We start from the raw sequence: 18,766 nt of genomic DNA, 5'->3' as shown, positions 1-18,766 counted from the left end.
AAACATTGCTCTTATTTAACGACCAAACCTCTTGATTTCTAGTTGTGGTGATGTAGAAAGGCTGTTAATAACCTCTTTTGAAATTTAACATCCTAAATTTCAGACGACTTCATCTCCAGACCGAGAGAATAATGCTAAGTATTGTCATGGTGTTTTTTTTCCCTCCTTCTTTTTCATACATCGCTGGTTATATTTTTAATTCAGAGAATTAAAAGCAGAGAGAATGTTAAATATGTCAGTGTCCCAAAGTAAGCATTTGTTAGGCAAGGACTGTTGAAAAAAAAAAAAAAAACGTCTGTTGTCAGTAAAAAAAATTCAAATATTATACACAGTCTGTTATTATCTTAAGCTTGCATAATATGAACAAAAAACTGAACTCCAACATTTGTCACTTTTTGTTTACCTCTCTCACTCAAAAGAGCCATTTGCAATTAGCATTTTTTCCTGGACTGTTCACACATGTGGGTTGCGAGCCAACTGCGATATTGTCTACGTGGCCAAAACCACCCCCACAAAAAAACAAACCCACACATGTGTATATTTTAAATACTAGTCCATGAACTTCAATTGCCAGGTGGTCACTGTAGACTCAGTGCCGTCAAAGAATTAGCGGACCCAATATGCTGGTAGGACTTGTATGTACACGTTTCCATCGTGTACTTTCACACCTACGTTTAAATGCACGTCCATGTTCATGTAAACGGCTCGTCACGGAGCAGCCATATTGTGACAAAAGTTCTGTTACTAGGTGTGGCAGCTCATACACTGTTGCCAAAACAAGATAGTGTTTGGCGCGTTCGAAGGTAAAACATTGTTGTGCATGTGTACGTGGTTTGTGATTATTTCTTAGTTTCAGTGATACCTTGTTTAATTATCAGTGATTTAATGTTGTCGTTGGTTTACACGTGTGTGAGGATTGTGTACTGCACACCGATCTGTCATTGAGTATCAAATTCAATTTCCATCGAAAAATGCTTCTTTTTTTTCCCCACTATTTCGTCATGATTTCAGAGCTAGCCAGGCTAACTAGATGAAATTGGGAACATGTCTTCTCTGCAAAAACCCTCCTTGTCGAAAAAAGGGAGCTTTCAAAGATTTCTGTAGCATGAAGCCGGGGAATAAAGTGATATTCTCAAAATGTATACAATAACATTTGCGAGACAGAATTCTCGCCAACCTCTAACTGTTTTTTTCAGAACCACCACACAACTCATGTATGAAAGAGATTTTGTTCCGTGGACCATACCGCAGACCGCACTCTCTTCATTTCATTTTTTTCCCTTCAGTTGTCCTGATTTTATTTTTTACGGATTCCATTTTTGCGAATCGATTTAGAAAACAAAAAACCCCCACATTGAAAAGCACTACGGCAGCGGCAATTTTGATGTACAGAAGGGAAAAAAATTGTTTCTTGGTTGCCAGATATTTTTATTCCGGTGGCCGAGTCCCTGATGATAAATGATAATGTTCCCAACCTTGAAGGTAATATGTCCAAGTGTAAACGATAAGCACTGTAAGCTGGAGGAATTTCTTTTTTTAATTGAAGATGGCCGTGGCATCGACAAAAAGACCGATTAGCCGAGTAGGATCCGAACCTGATTATGAGTCACTCATTAAGGTTTATTTTTTGTATGACACAAAACACAACATTAACAGATTTACATCTAATTGCACTTACACGGTTTGAAGATAAAAAATTGATGGTTGAAAGCTTTCCTTAAAATATTCATAAATTGCTGAGGTGCTGTAGTTTTTGAGAAATGAGTAAAACTATGTCATGAAAATAATTTTCGTCTCAGGAGACGAAAATTAGTTTAGCATGCACAACGTATAAGTACTGAATGTTTTAGTTGATTATGTTGGACTGAGGACTGCTATGTAATTTCTATACTTGGGATCAGGCAATGTACCATCCACAGTTTTTAGATTGAGCTACGGTATCGGTTAGATATTGTCTTAGTATTAAACCACTCTAGGGATTGGGTGTAATTATTATACCTTCATGACTGGATTGTTAACATGAAGTATGAAGTTTGAGTTGCTTCCAATCTCCATAAATCAGCAAAATTAGATGAAATAGAGGTCTGGACATGTTAGAGAGAGTTATTAGAGGGCGAATGCAAAAAAGTTTATAAATTCTGTTTTTTTTTTATTTATTTTTTATTTTTACCATTGCTTACTAGATCCAGCCAGATAGACCTTTACATTTTAATTCTACTCCCCTGAAAAAAATCCTGAATGACAAACAGACTTGACCGTAACCCCCGTTTCAATAAAAGACAACTTGAACTTCCTCTAAGTCAACGACGGTGGGAAAATAACCGATTCTTGTCAATTGTTAGCCTTTTTTTGTTTGTTTTTTTTGCAATAACTAGACATGTCTGGGACAGAAGAATATTGGTTCTCTTTGGCAATGATGCAGTGGTGTAGATTGCATGCAAAAACATGCCTGGGGCATTATCAGCTAAAGTATATAGACAGTCTGCACACAGCAGAACAAAACTTGTTGGCCCAGCCCTGTGTTGAAACTCCACGTAGTCTGTGAACACAACATTGGTGTAGACAATCCTCTCGGTGTGACTGTAAACCGCAATTGGGGCGATGGCGTGGTCCCCCGATGTGGGTCGTTTCTAGGGCTGACGGTGAAGTGTTTGCCAACCAAAGAGGGGCGAGTTGTGGGGCAGGTCCAGGCTAGTCGTGGTGGGGTGTTTGAATTGCGGTGGTGGTGACCCGGTCGTCGTTTTGGAGGGAAATAATAACGGCAGGGATTCAAACTTGATTGGTTGTTGTTAGGGTGTACAAAAATGTTGGCCCGCTTTTGGGCGGGAAATTAGAAAATGAAGTATTTGTTTTGCCGTCCGTTGAGAAAATAGAATCATGTTGATATATTTCAAGTTCTGTTTGTTGAATACATAATCGATTGTCGTTGGAGGGAAGTAATAACGGCGGGGATTTAAACTGATTGGGTGTTGTTAGGGTGTACAAAAATGTTGGCTTGCTTTTGGGCGGGAAATTAGAAAATTAAATATTTGTTCTGCTGTCAGTCAGTTGAGAAAATAGAATCATGTTGGTTTTATATTATCAAGCTTTGTTTGGTGAATACTTAATCAGAGTGATGGATAGCACTTTATTGACACTTTTGTGTTTTATTTGAAAACTTAAGGATAGATAATTTGGCGGGAAATTGTTCATATTTGTTTTGCAGTCACTGAGTTGTTCTTGCTTGGACAGATGAGCTTTGTACTAAATCAGAAATATTGTGGGGGGGGGATCTGGGTTTTCTTGTTTAGTTGTAGTTTGTACTGTGACTTGGTTCAGATGAAATGGATGGACGTTAAAAAAATCATGATTGCAGTTTTGTTTTGAAAAGAGATTGTGGATGTGTCATCGGTAGATAATCATCGTACAGCTATAGTCTCAGAATATTGCATGAGTATACTCTTATTGGTGGACGTTTTCCAGTATTAAGGACAAACCTGGACAGTGTACCCTGTCAGCCCCTTATCTATTTAATAGGGAAGTGAAGCTACGTTGTTGAATAAGTTTCATCAGTACTATACAGTTATTTCTTGATAAGTTGGATATGTAGCCTAGTAGAAAATTTGTTTTCCCAATTTCATTTGGATACCCATATTTGTTTATATTTTTTTTTTTAAGCTTTTGGTCAAAATGTTAGTAAAAAAAAGAAGATGATTAACAAAGTTGCTTTTTTGGGGGACTTTTGTTATCATTTAAGATGAGTACTATACTATCATGTGTGTTAGACATAGGTGCACCATTCACTCTGTAGATCTTTCTCAAACTGTCGGCCATCTTTGTCTTGTTCCCTATGACCAACAACAGCCAAACATTCTAATTATCACTGTACCAAAAAGGCACCAGGCTATTTAGCTCGCCTCACTCTTGGTTTCTGTGAATTTAAAATGGTTTGGAACAAAAAACAAGATGGCGACGGTACATCATGACAAAGGCCTACAGGTGTGTATCTACCTGCACTATACATTCTACTTCGTTTGTCTGTCTTGTCTCTCTTTCGTTCAACACGGACTCTGTAGTTATCACAGTCCTCAGAGCACCTCTCCCTTCTTCACCGTCCATCCTCAACGCACGACTCAAATTCCATCATCATGTTATACCGCCCTCGTTGGGGACGCTTTTTTGTTTGGGCGCCAATGGCATCATACGGGACAGCATTAGACGTGGCGTAAGCGGGCTCTAATACTGTCTGGTAATGATGTTAATGGTGTTCAGTTGGCTGCAAGACACGTCATGTGGTAACGCACGACTACTGTATTGCCACCAGAGAGATGCGGCGGACCAGACCATTTCTTCTACCTTTCTCCACTGTAAAATTCAGTAAAAATTGTATTTTGTTTCCTTGTTAGTACAATTGTATTTAGTTTCCTTAAAGTAGTCGATCTTTTGTTTTTGGTATTTCCAAAACTGAAGGTCGCTATTAATTTCATTCTAAACATGATTTCTTCATTAGTTTATTCATTTTAATTTCATTAATCTTCATTGATGCCATTTTTCTCTGATCATCAGACATTATTTGGAATCATTCATTGTAAAGAAGGTTGTGTTTTTGTGAAAGGTTTGCTGTTTCAGAAAGATCCATCAAATTTGTGTGGTAGAATGAATATGAATTCCTTGTAATCATTGTGATTTGTTTTCACTTTTCTCATCCACTTGTTGAAATGATAATGTTTTATTGCTTGATTTTAAAATGTCTACAATAAACCTGTTATCCCCTAAAACAAGATGAAACAAAAATAGCCCTAGTTTAGGGCCGTATCTTTTTCAGTGATAATTTTCAATTTGAAAAAGTTTTAAATGTAAAAGTGAAAATCATTCGTACTTCTGCATTATTTGCACAGGCATGCAGATTTTGGTTTGTAAACTGCGCCATTGAAAATGGGCCGATTTCACAAAGAGATGGGACTAGTCCTAACTTGGGATTAGTCCTAACTTGGGACTAGTCCTAACTTGGGACTAGTCCTAGGAGTCTTACATGTAACTCTTTGTGAAATCCACCCGGGCACTTTTTGTTGTTGGACAAAGTGCAGAATTTTGCCTGCCTGCATGTGATGGAGATGCTGAAAACAAGCAAACCTTGAATTGAAGTAATTTGTATTTTGAATTTGTTTTGTTTTACGTATTAAAGGGAAGGTACACGTTTGATAATTACTCAAAACAAATGTTAACTTAAAAACTGACTTGGTAACGAGCATTGGAGAGCTGTTGATAGTATAACACAGTGTGAGAAACGGCTCCCTCTGAAGTAGCATAGATTTTGAGAAAGAGGTAGTTTCTCACTAAAATAATAAGAAGTTTTTTATTCCTATCTGAAAGCACACAAATTCGTCACAACATCTCATCATTTTCTCGCAACTTCGATGATCAATTTAGCTCCAATTTTCACAGGCTTGTTATTGTACGCTTATGTTGGGATACACCAAGTGAGAAAACTGGTCTTTGACAATTACCAAACGTGTACCTTCACTTTAACAAGAACAACTCGCACCATTGCCCTATGCTTGTACACAGGAGCCCAATTTCATAGAGCTGCGCAAGCACAACAACAAGTAGCTAAGCATAAAACAGTTTTGCTTACCAGAATAAGGTAACCTGGTGACCAGTCACAATACCACTGGTGTCCTGCTTAGTTCATAAGCAGCAGAAAATCGTGAACGAATTAAACAAAGAAGCTCTATGATTTTGGTCGCTGGATCTAAATAAATGTAACTTTTATCGTTCTCTACACGAGTAAAGGAACAGTACATCATTTGCAGGAATCCACTTTTAAGTATCCGAAATCTTGGCCATAAAAATAAAAAAAAAAAAAAAAAAAAAACAGTCCTTTTCAAAACAAAAAGTTATGTATGATTCGTAGGCCTTTTTATGTACATGTACAATGTACCCTGTTGTGGAAGTGCTTTTTGGGTTCAAAGAATCTTTGTCAAGGAGTTTCAAAAGTGGATATTTTTCAAGATAATTGTGTGTTGCTCTTGAATAAATAGTGAGCCTCACAGTGAGCTTTCGAAAATTACCGAAAAGACAAGGATAATTAATATTCCTACCAATGAAGTACAGTTTTTTTTTGTAATTTGTTGTAATTCTGCGGTAGAAATGAATGCCATCTGGTTGGTAGTTTTACGAGTTTAAAATTCAATTTCATATTCGTTGTGAAGAATTTAGATTGATTGTTTGCGTCTGTGGTTTTAAATTACATGTTTTATTCCAGTGGATTACTGGGTTCGCTGAACCATGGTTTGACGCTCAGTTTCAATTCTCTTTAACAATGGTTTGATTTGCAGTTAAAGGCACCGGACACTATTGGTAGTTATTAAAAAATAATTGTAGCATAAAAACTTACTTGGTAACAAGCAATGGGGAGCTATTGATTGTATAATACATTGTGAGAAACGGCTCCCTCTGTAGCTGAGGTCTCAAATTCAAGCATCTGAAAGCACATGACTTCTTGCAACAATTTATTTATGCAAGTTCGCCCAAAACAAGGCTAAAAGCCACTCTGGGTTAAGGGCTTCAAGGAAGAAAATTGTATGCATTATGTTGAGATACACCAAGTGAGAAGAGTGGTCTTTGACAATTACCAATAGAGTGTCCATTGTCTTTAAGTACTGTAGGGTGCTCCCATTTATGGCAGTCAGCTGGCCAATTAATGCTAAATAATTTTCAGTTTTTTACTTTGTGGTAATTTTCCCTGTGTAAGAATTTTGATTAAAATTTGTTTCAAAGTAATAAATATATTTGTTTACAAGTGTAAAATGTATGGAAGTTTTTATGAGACAATTGAATAAACCACTTATATTCCAGCAAAAAAAAATCAATCTTAAAAATGTGTTTGTTATTCTGTTTTCAACAATTGTTAGTTTGTTATGTTTTTCCAAAAAGGGGTAAAATAGTTCTACTTTTTCTCCCTGCTAACTTTCCCCAGAACAGTGGCCTGCTGGTAATTCTACCGGGCTACAAGTTCATAAATGCTGTTAAATGTACTTTTTGTAGGACAAAAAAGCATAATGTCCACAGATTTACATTAAACTTACACAGTTTGAAGATAATGATAGTAGCAAGCTTCCCTCAAAATATTACTTGCTGAGGTGCTGTAGTTTTTGAGAAATGAGTAAAACAATGTCATGAAAATAATTTTTGTCTCGGTGATCATGAGATGAAATTTTTTTTAGCATGTAAAAACGGTATTTTCATAACCTTGTTTTACTCATTTCTCAAAAACTACTGCACCTCAGCAACTAATATTTTAAGGTATGCTTTGTACTATCATTATATTCAAACAGTGTAAGTTTAATGTGAATCTGTGGACTTAGTGTTACAAAAAGCACCCCAATCCTTTAACATAAATTATCTGTTTAATAATAAGGAGGGACCTTATGCAAAGCTTCTTTTTCATCATACAGCTTACCGAAACCAAAGCACATACAGATTGCAAAAAAAGATAGCTTTTTTGAGATAATGTTAAAGCCAGTGAACTTGAAGGGGCACAGCAATTTTCCTCTGGTATGGGGGAACTTCTATGAGGAAAATGTAAATTTGTATCTGGAACTTTTTTAAGGCCACCACAGCAACCGCAAAGAGCACCACAGCAATTGTTGTGGGTGTCATGGGTTATTTAAAGAGATGAACCACAGATTTTGTTGTCAACGGTTGCCGCCTAAATTAACTGCGGGAAAAGTCTACCTGGCTTCACCCCTGGACTTTTTTTTTTAGGGCAGAGGTTTAAAGTGGGGCCTTTTATATTGGTTGGCAACCTGTCTGTGAGGTTTCTTGTGCAAATAATACATTGTTGATTGTCTGGCAGAAGTGCTTGGCAACTGGTGGCTACAACAGCGCCCTCGTTTGATAAAAGAATTATATGTTTCACTTGGCCAACGATCCCATCCAAGACCGCTGGGATAGGCTGATGCTTGTACACTTGTTCTGGTGCATACAGAAGGGACTTTAACACTTAGAACAAAATGTCCCCACAATGTTTTTCTCTTTGATGAAACTGAGTTCCCACAAGGGTATTCTTCAGAAAATGGAATAATAGAACAACCATAGACCTTATAGACCTTGTTGCAAATACCAATGCGCAAGCGCAGACTGTTGAAGGAGGTGCATTGTGGGATATATATGGATCAAATTTGGATACCAGCTAGACCACAATGCACCTAATTCCAAGCTTTACGCGTGCGCCCCGGTATTTGCGAAAAGGTCTATGCACATGATGTCATATCAGTAGGGCGCCCTTGAGGTAAAAAACCAGCCGTTCATTGGCCAAACCTGTGCGCCACGCGTACAAATCTGAGCGTTTTGAGTTTTTTGTCATCGTTTTATACCTCTAAGATGGTGTCTGGATGACGTCAATGCATAAGGTCTACAGCAAGTCCCCACAACTCTGTTTTGTCTGTCATTTTATACATAGTATGTATTGTAAGAGAACAATATCCAGTTGGACTCCAAATCCTTGCTAAAACCTTGACTCTGATTGTTGGTCTTAATTTTATGCCACTTGTGGAAATGGGTTCCATGCACTTTTTCAGTTATTTTAAAGACTTTGTGGATACAAAAATTGTTGCATTGAAGCTGTATCAACCGACTTTCTGTCCACACACTTGTGGCTGGCAGTTATAATGTAAAACGTAATTGAATACCATTATCAGTTATTTTAAAGACTTTGTAAAAAAAAAAAAAAATTGTTGTTTTGTTATTTTAAAGACTTTGTAAAAAAAAAAAAATTGTTGTTTTGGAGCAGTGTCTACAGACTTTCCATGCACGCACTTGTGGCTGGTAGTTCTAAAAATATAGAATTTAATTGAATACCATTATCAGAAACTTTAGTGAAATACTTTTCTATGAAGCTCCGATTGAATGTATCCCATTGAAGGTGAGGCATATCATTGTCATGTACCCTACGGGCATGCTTGTGATCACTGTGAAAATAGGTCATCTTGTAAAGGAGCCAGTCGATTGGTCTCATAATCCTGAAGTTTCATGGTCGGGGCATAAGAGTTCTAAGCCCATGGTATTTGCATGTACTCCTGGGTTTTACTGTGGTTTTTGGTATATAATGCTTTGTGATGTTCCAGTTTAAGCTAAAAGTTTCTGCCTTGCCGCGGTTTACTTTGGTTCTTAACACTTACCTTGGCCCAACTTCATAGAGCTGCTCAGCTCAAAAATTTGCTAAGCATGAAAACGGGATTACCAACAAAATTTCTAATTGTTTCATGTTGCTTGTTACTGGTATTCAGCTGTTGTTTGCTGTTGGTTGGTAATCCTGTTTTTATCAAGGGAGAAATTTCATGCTAAGCAAATTGTTTTGCTTAGCAGCTCTATTAAATTGGGCCCTGATGGGCCTTTTACTATAGGGGTTCGCAATCATGCAAAGTTTCAAATCCTACTCTTGTACATGGTGTTACAGCAAACTTTACTCAAATTTCAAATCCTATAAAGACAATCAGAGCATACTGATCGAAACGCTGAGTTGTTACACCACAATTTTTGGTAATGCCTGAATGTGGTCTTTAAACTAGTGTCATTTGTCCATTGACAAAAACCGATCTATGACCCTACTTTTAAACAGAAACATACATTTAGATAATTATAACCATAATTACCCCCAAACCTTTCGAAGAACACCAATTTCAACAATTCAAGAGAAGAAAAAAAACATATTTCTGAAAACTGGAGATGTATGTAGTCTTTCGTCAGCTAAGTTATCACCCACTCACTTGCAACACTTCTTGACTTAGTTTTACAGAAAAGAAATACAAATGTTCGCAATGATTAAGAGATATGGAATTTGATGTATTGGCCAAATGCAGTGAATGTTGTTTGCAGATCCGCCCACATACATACCAAGGTTTTTACCTCATTAAACCATGTCTGTCAAGACTTCTGTACAGGGCCCTGCCCCACTGCAACGATAACAATAACGATAATGATGCAAAAAGGAGGCACTCTATTGGTTGAATTGCTTCGCACAGAATACGCACACGCTTATTCAGCCAATCGAGGGCTTGTATTGATCAAGTTTTCGTTCACATTATCGAGGTCTGTATGACCAGGCCTTAAAGCATGTTAGCACAAAAACTTGCTTAGCACATACACAGAATAGTATTGCTTGGCAGAAAAAGAATACCAGCCCAAATTACATTAAGTTTGCATTGTTGTGGCTGGTGCCCTGACTCAATTTTTGCTAAAAGCAAAGAAATTTGTTAAGCAGTTTTTTCTGCGAGTTAGATTAATGGCCGTTAATGTGGCTTGCTATAGTCACAAGATTTGGAATGTGAACTCCTCAGACTATACAGACAGTTGTTGTAAGTCTGGGCATCCTTTGTAAAGCAACCTGTAGATGGGCAAAACCTGGTATCTGTGGGTGTGCCACATATAATATTCATAATTTTTAATCGATGTTCGTCGTCTCTAGTCTTTGTAATAATAATAAGTACTTTTATAGAGAAAAACGCGGAGGCAACAGTACACTGTACAAACAAGGATAAGATTTCTCTGTTTTCAACCGGAATCTCGTTGGGATTTTTCACTAGAGAAAAAATAAAAATTCATTATTTTTGCCCCCCCCCCCCCCCCCCGAAAAAAATAGTAAAAAAAATAATAATAAAAAAATTAAGATCAAACTCAAAACAAAATGAAGATAAAAAACCCTTTAATTTTGCTCCAGTTTGCAGAATAGGGCCTTTAAAACCAAAGATAAGTTTTAAAATATTGGGCTTCATGCTTGTAAGTTTTCGAGCTCGCATGCTTTCTCTCTATGCGCTCAGATCTTTGTACAAAGATTAAAAAATTATTTCAAAAAATGTATTACCCTCTTCCCTCGTCTGGATGTTACTGGACTCTTTTGAGGGTCCTTTTTGTAAGATAGTTATAAAATATGACCTCCGTTTTATTCACACAGTACTCGAAATTAGATAGACTAATAATTGTCATTATTGAGAAATCTATTTTATTGAAACTGTAAACATAATCAATGGGGAAAATAGTTTAACTCAAAGAATAAACTCTTAAAGCCATTGGACACTTTCGGTAAACAGTATTGTCCAAGGCCCACACTTTGTGTACATCACAACTTATATAAAAAATAACAAACCTGTGAAAATTTAGGCTCAATCGGTCATCGGAGTAGGGAGAACATAACGGGAAAACCCGCCCTTGTTTCCGAACGTTTCGCCGTGTCATCACATGTGTTTAAAATAAATCCGTAATTCTCGCTATCGAGAACTGATAATTGTTTTAATGTTTTCTCAAAAAGTAAAGCATTTCATGGAATAATATTTCAAGAGAAGTCTTTCAACATTACATGTACCTTCTGTAAACCCTGTAAGTTATTTGTAAATCTGTGAACTTTTTTTTTTTTTTGTCTGTTCCAAAATTGTATAATGGCTTTAAGTCAAAGAATAAACTCTAAAGTGTAGATTCGTGACTACAATGTCCTCGCCTTCGGCTCGTACATTCTAACCATGTATCTACACTGTCTCGTCCATTCTCTAGTCTAACCTAGTAATGGGACCCTTGTTCACAATAACGCCTCCTACTTTAGCCACCTTTGGGTTTGAGTGAAATTAGCGTGACAGGTAGAGCGTAATGACAGGGCGTATTATTGCGTAGGTGTTGACATATTGCCATGGCGATTGATCTGTTGCTTATGAATCAGAGATTACATTCGCTCCACAAAGTAATTTCATGGAAATTGAGATGCTGAAAGGAAGCGTGAAATTCCGCCATAATCTGGGTTTTTATAACTTGGGATAAATCATTACATTAATTTTGAATTAAGACAATTGTATGTGGTAAACTCTACATCTGATCGATATCTTGTTATTATTTTTATTTTTTTAGTTTAACCCAAAGTTGTAATTTTCTTAATGTTTTTACGATAATGCTATTTACTGATTGTTAATCACATCTAATTGAGCCTGTGGGACATGAAATGTGATGCTTATAAGATGAAATGAAATGAAAATGAAAATGAGGGAAACATTTAAGATGAAACATGGCTCGGGAAAGCTGAAGATAGGAATTGATATTCCTCTTAAAAGGCACGGACACTATTGGTAGTTACCCAAAATAATTGTTAGCATAAAAACTTACTTGGTAACAAGTAAGTCCCAAAATCAAGCATCTGAAAGCACACAACTTTGTGTGACAATGGTGTTTGTTCTTCCATTAATAATAACAATAATAATAACCATATTTATAACGCGCCTTTTGCCAAAGGATACAAAGCGCCATTTTTATCTCTTAAGTTTAAATATGGATGCCACAGAGACCATGGTGTTGGCCTTTGTGCCCCTTCCAAACCTCCACATAGACTTTTAAGAATAAACCTTTAGGAAGCGCTCTTTGCAAAATGAAAGCGCCCTCGACAACGACAATTAAATTCAATGACTGACACTATGTCAACTTTTACAATACGTTTTTTGAAATCCCAGGTCTATCATTATTTTACCCTTCCTAAGTTTGTGGCTTTTTATGCGCCACCCTCTTTTTCGCAAACAAAAACCACCAAAAAAAGTTCAGCTTACCTGTTGTACTCAGGCCATCTGGTCGGCAAAAAGTGCACTTGTCATAATTGTACAAGTGTCAACTTCACCTAGGTGAGAAATCAATCATTAATGATAGATCGACTGTTGGGTAAATAAAAAAGGTGTGTATTTCCTTGTCGTTGCCGTTAGTAGGTACTACATGTAGAAACTTGCCTTTACCATCATAAATTGATGGACATGTTTAGATTGTATTTACTTTGGGGCTCACATACAGAAAAAGAAAAAAAGATTTTTGTGTGAACTTACGTGATGAGAGATTGTTGAGTACATGACTACTTTTTTAAAATAACAACCACAGTTTTTAAAACTTCATTTATCCTGAAGTTAACCAGGTTTAAAATGGTTACTTACTTTTTAGAAAGTCAAGTTTTCCTGTAGTTTACCAGACCCAAAGTACAACATAATATTTACGGGGATGTGGTCCCTCCGTTTTAAAACGGAATTCCATTTTGTTTTTTTGCTCTAAGAAAAAGAATATAGGATTTGAGGCATTGCATGGTGAGGTATCAATATATATATTTAGTTTGCGGTAACACCATGTGTGTATCTACTTGCCAGGTAGAGTTTGTTCTAAGAGAACTTTCTTGCTTAATTCTACTACAGCGGAGTAGATTGTTCGGGAGATTTCTCAGTTCTGAAAAGAACTGTCCTGCTTATTAACGATTACCTGGGCGGACGGTATAGAAATAGGCTGGGACCACTACTTTAGCTTATAAGATCGTAACAAACTGTACTACCGGGGGTCAGTTCCGTATTTTGTATTCCCCCCTCTCTTTTTTTTTTCTAAAAGAAATGTAGATATTACCATATACACCCAGAGCTGAGAGTGCAGAGAAGGGCACCGAGGGACTGCTTGGAGGGAAGTTTACGAATCTGGGCCAAATTTCATAGAGCTGCTAAGCACAAAAATTTGCTTAGCATGAAATTTCTTCTCTGATAAAAACAAGATTACCAACCGAATTTTCACTTTGTTGCATTAGTTACTGGTATTCAGCTGTTGTATGCTTATCTTGAAAATCACATAGAAATTTGGTTGGGAAATCCTGTTTTCATGTCAAGGCAAACATTTCATGCCTAGCAAAACTTGTTGTGCTTAGCAGCTCTATGAAATTAGATCCTGGTTAGTAGCCATTTGAGGGTACAACATCGACGGGTTCAGAGGGACTGAGCAAGTCTATGAATCCAGATGTTTGTGCAATGCAGATCGCTTCTCCAGTAATTAGTGTTGCAACATGTACGTTGCTGTTCATCAGTAGTTAATCACGGGTCAACTAAAATGTGCCCACTCAAACTTGCTCATTGTCGACTACATGTACATGTACACTGTAACAAAACAAGCTTAAGTATCACCAAATCTTGGTGGTTGTTTGATAGAGATGTCTCTTCTCCAGTAATTCGTGTTGCAATATGGTGGACTACACAGTAACAAAACTTACTCGCCAATTAGGACTATAGAAAGCTTAGAGCAGATTTATCACAAACTTCTAATTTTGTAAAATTACACATGTAATTTATGTAACTGAAACTGTTTAAAAAAACATGATCCTTCCTGTTTGAAAGGAAAGAAGCGGTTAACGAAACCCCAGATGTACGAGACCTGAGGTAGATTTTCCAGTTGGATACATTTCTCACTCATTCATTGATCAAAATGCGCTCATTCAAGTTCGTTGTTAATGCACTCATTCATTTACATCAACGTTCAGCGCATTTGTAATTTAGACTTGAGCAGTGGCTGACAAAAAAGACAAATGAACTGGGTTAAAACAAACGAACTGGGTTAAGTAAACCTTCCCTGGACAGCTGGCGATGTTACAGTATTGATCTCATGCCTTAAAGACACTGGACACTATTGGTAATTGTCAAAGACCAGTCTTCTCAGTTGGTGTATATCAACATAAGCATTAAATAACCTACCTGTGAAAATTTGTGCTCAGTTGGTCGACGAAGTTGCGAGATAATGATGAAAGAAAAAACACCCTTGTCACACGAAGTTGTGTGCTTTCAGAGGCTTGATTTCGAGACCTCAAAATCTAATTCTGAGGTCTCGAAATCAAATGCGTGGAAAATTACTAACTTTCTCGAAAACTACGCCACTTCAGAGGGAGCCGTTTCTCACAATGTTTTATACTATCAATAGCTCTCCATTACTCATTACCAAGTAAGGTTTTATGGATAAATTATTATTTTGAGTAATTACCAGTGTCCACTGCCTTTAAGCTTTTGTCTGCTGAGGAGGTTTTCCCTGTTATAATTGACGGACCCCTCACTTAAAGGCACTGGACACTATTGGTAAATAATTGTTGGCATAAAAACTAACTAAGAAATGAGCAATGGAGAGAGCCTGTTGATAGTATAAAGTCTTGTGAGAAATTGCTTCCTCTGAAGTAATGTAGTTTTGGGGAAAGAGGTAATTTTTCACTTTGATTTTGAATCTTATAAAAGACTTTTGATGGAGCCTCTTTTATGCATCTGAAATCACACAAATTTGCAACAAGGGTGTGTTTTATTGTATTATTCTCTTGCAACTTCAATGACCAAGTAGTCCAGATTTTTCACAGATTTGTTATTTTATGCATTATATGTTGGGATACACCAACGGATAATACTGGTCTTTGACAAATACCAAAGGAGTACGGTGGTGAACGCTTCTCAGAATAAACTTTTGGGGCACGAAGCACTTTATTTTTATTACATCCACATGAGCAGTATGCCATAAGCAGACTGACTCAAGTCTAGTGTTTACTTCCCATAATGCATTGTATCACCTTATAACATGGCCGCCCGCATGTAACAGTCAACTCTCATTATCTGGAATAAAGCTTGACTTATAATCATAACATACGAAGTTGCATCTTCTTACATCCACATTACTTCGAAGTGAACTGTTTCTCGGATTGGATTCGAACCCACACACCCTTAGGAATTCTGAATGATTGTAGCCTTGTTGACAGAGAGATTAGGCTGTTGTTCTTTTGGGGTTTTCTTTTAAATACAGCCGATTTCACAAATCGCTAGGATTAATCCTATCTCGATGCGTACTAACGTCTATAATGGTTACGGAACTTAACTCATCCTAAGTCCTAAGATTAAACCCAAAGTTAGGAAGAGTTTGGTGAAATCAACGGCTGGAACTCTTCATCAGGGTTTCTGTGAAGGATTACTTCCTTGAAAACTTTACTCCTAAACTCACTCCAAACTCCCAATTATAAACCAAACTCATCAAAAACATCATCTTCACTTTGTTGAGTTCGTAAACAACAAAAGTGACAGACCGTCAAGGATTCCGTATTGTCATGTTTGTGGAGTGTGATCGAGTGGACCCTTTAATCTCACAACGAACTTGTCAATCAAGATGATGAGTTGAACAGAGTGAATGAGTTCCCTCAAAACAACCACTTGACCCCTGCGGAGAGGTTTCGGTTGGAAAAGAGGAAAAAAATGGCGGTCTTTTTTGTGTCTATATTTGAACAGTTTTGTGTACTGAATACTCTGTCTGTGACTTAAAGTAGTTGGGTGTTTTTAGGCAAGAAATTACACAGAAAAGGAAAAATTGGCGGACTTTTTAGTGTCTATATTTGAACAGTTTGTATGACTGAACTTTGTGACTTAAAGGTAGTTGGGTATTTTAAGGACAGAAATTACACGGACAAGGAAAAATTGGCGGACTTTTTGGTGTCTATATTTGAACAGTTTGTATGACTGAACTCTGTGACTTAAAGGTAGTTGGGTGTTTTTAAGACAGAAATTACACGGACAAGGAAAAATTGGCGGACTTGTTGGTTTCTCTATTTGAACAGTTTGTATACTGTACAGACTATGACTTTTAAAGGTGGTCGGGTGTTTTCAGGACAGAAATTACACAGAGGCTACAACCTCCGTTGCCCCGGTCTTGGGTCTTGCTGGTGCTCCTTTAAAAGTTTCCTAACTTTTTTTTCCTCAGTGGAAGTGCCCTTTGCAAAATGAAAATGGCCCTGCGCCCTCAAAGATGGAATTAGAGGCCTTTGTTGGCAGTGCTTACAGTAAAAGAATAAAGTGTGTGATAATTGTTATTTGATTTGATATGATTTGAAATGGTTTATTATTGCGATAAAATTCCTTTTGCAGCCAAAGGCTGAATTGCAGTCAAATTACAATGAGTTTAAAAGTAGCATTGAGAAACTAACGCAATTATACAACCAATTTTCGTTGTGTTATCGTTTCGCTTTTGCTGTGCTTTTTGATGTACTTGTATTTGTTGAGGTCAAATAAATAATAATAATAATAATAATAATTTAAAACATAATTTAACATACATCAGGCCTGATACTTAACGGAGGCAACGAAGGCGATTGCCTCCATGTCCCCTGGTCATTGCCTTGGTGCCCTTGAAATGCTCCAGTACAAATTTGCAATTTCATCATAGGGTGCCCTATACCAAGACGAAAATGCCTTGGTGCCCTTGCCCTTTCAAAAACGAAGCATACAGCCCTGATACATGTATCACAAAAACTAGAACAATCATGTAAAAACTGAGAACAATTTACTTTTTATTTTAAAAATAATTTGAATTTCAATTCTGTTTTGATCCGTGCCTCTCTTTCCCCAATAAGCAAAAAACGAAGCGGGTGGGGATGAAACAGATCCAAAGTAAACCTGTGATTGATGCAATAATTGCATCAGGCATGTCAGAGTTAATTGCATGCTATCCCCCATACAATATGTAATTATTACATCCATCAATTTGTTTGCGATGCTCCCTGCTAATTGCAGGATATGAAATGGCCTCTCATCACAAATGCATGGGGTGGTGTAGGAGAAGGCATCTGGGCCCAGTGTCATGGGTCTACTTATACCGTAAGCAAAGAATCTGCGCTTACGGAAGCAAAGAATCCCGCGCTTACATCAAGCGTTTTTCATGGGTTAGCAGGAAATTTGAGCTTTAAAATTCTACAGGTTTGTTTTTTCATGTGCATGTACTATGTATGTTGGTTTACATGTGGATACTGTATGGGCCCAATTTCATTACTTAATAAATGTTTGCTTAGCAGAAATGAGCAGGACACCAATAAAAAAATAGCACATGAGACATGGTATTTGTGCTGGTAATCTTCTAGTAAGCATAATTTTGTTATGGTTACAGTTGTGCTTAAGCAGGAAATATTGCTTAACAATTTTCTGCTAAGCAGAAATGAGCAGGATACCAATCACAATTCGTACACATAACATGGTAGTTTGGCTGGTAACCCTATTTTGGTAAGCAAACTTTTGTTGCGCTTAGCTACTTTTTCTGCTTATAAGTAGCTCTATGAAACTGGGCCCTGGTCTTTGTCAAATTTACCACCAATGTTGCTTTAAAAATGATCCCCGTATTTGTTTTTTAATCACATAGAGAGATATGAAAACTATCAAGAGCCTGAAAAAGAAGAACCTGGATCTGATGAAAGACCCTGAGCAAATGTGGGAATTGAGAATGAAATTTCTTGAGAGGATCAAGCATTACTATGGAGTTCCTTATGGCAGGAAGTACCACGGCCCAGACAGTAAGTATTAACTATCAATGTAATGTAATACTGCCCTCTGTTGGTGAGGCTTTTAGGCCTTGTCACACAATGTAATTTGCACAGGAAACTTTACGGTTTACCATACTCTGATGTGTGATAAGGGCTCAGGGGGTCGATTTCACAAAGAGTTAGGACTATTCCTTACTTACGACTAGTCTTTGGAGTTTTTAAAAAACTTAAGTCTAGTCCAAGTTAGGTTGAGTAACTCGTCCTAACTCGAGAAAAGAACTAGTCTTAACTCTTTGTGAAATCCACTATAAGATCAGCAATGAGGACTACCCCCTCTTTAAACCACAGGTCCTGATTACAATGCTCCTTTGTACTTGGACTGCTGCGGTCTCGTCCGACAAGTCCTCCTAGACATGAAGGAAGACTTTGGCTTCAGGGTTGGCCGATGGAACCAAGCTTACCAGTACGACACATTGCCCATCACGGTGCACAGGGAGGAGGACATGAAGCCTGGTGACCTCGTCTTCGTATCTGCCATCTTCTACAACCCAAAACGTAATGCACGTAATGTATTTCTTGTGACTTTTTTCCTTGTTCCTTCTGCTATGAATCATTCGTCATTTTGATCACTAATGATTTTGAATCTCCCAGGCGTGACACTTGTGTCCTTAAGCAAGACATTTAACCATTGCTCCG

General features: G+C 37.3%; 1 protein-coding gene across 1 annotated transcript in view; it reads left to right on the top strand.

Annotated features, from left to right (window-relative positions):
• Nucleotides 1-18,766, top strand: part of LOC139950479 (uncharacterized) — a 48,549-nt gene that overhangs the window by 17,145 nt on the left and 12,638 nt on the right. Inside the window, exons 2-3 of the mRNA XM_071949170.1 lie at nucleotides 17,950-18,100; nucleotides 18,419-18,625. Coding sequence (XP_071805271.1) covers nucleotides 17,950-18,100; nucleotides 18,419-18,625 — 358 coding nt within the window. The remainder of the gene's footprint in view (nucleotides 1-17,949; nucleotides 18,101-18,418; nucleotides 18,626-18,766) is intronic.

This window comes from Asterias amurensis, chromosome 18 (genome assembly GCF_032118995.1).
Source record: "Asterias amurensis chromosome 18, ASM3211899v1".
In the NCBI taxonomy this organism is placed as follows: Eukaryota; Metazoa; Echinodermata; class Asteroidea; order Forcipulatida; family Asteriidae; genus Asterias; species Asterias amurensis.
The sequence above is the reverse complement of the archived record's forward strand: the minus strand, read 5'-3'. Positions and strand labels throughout refer to the sequence as shown.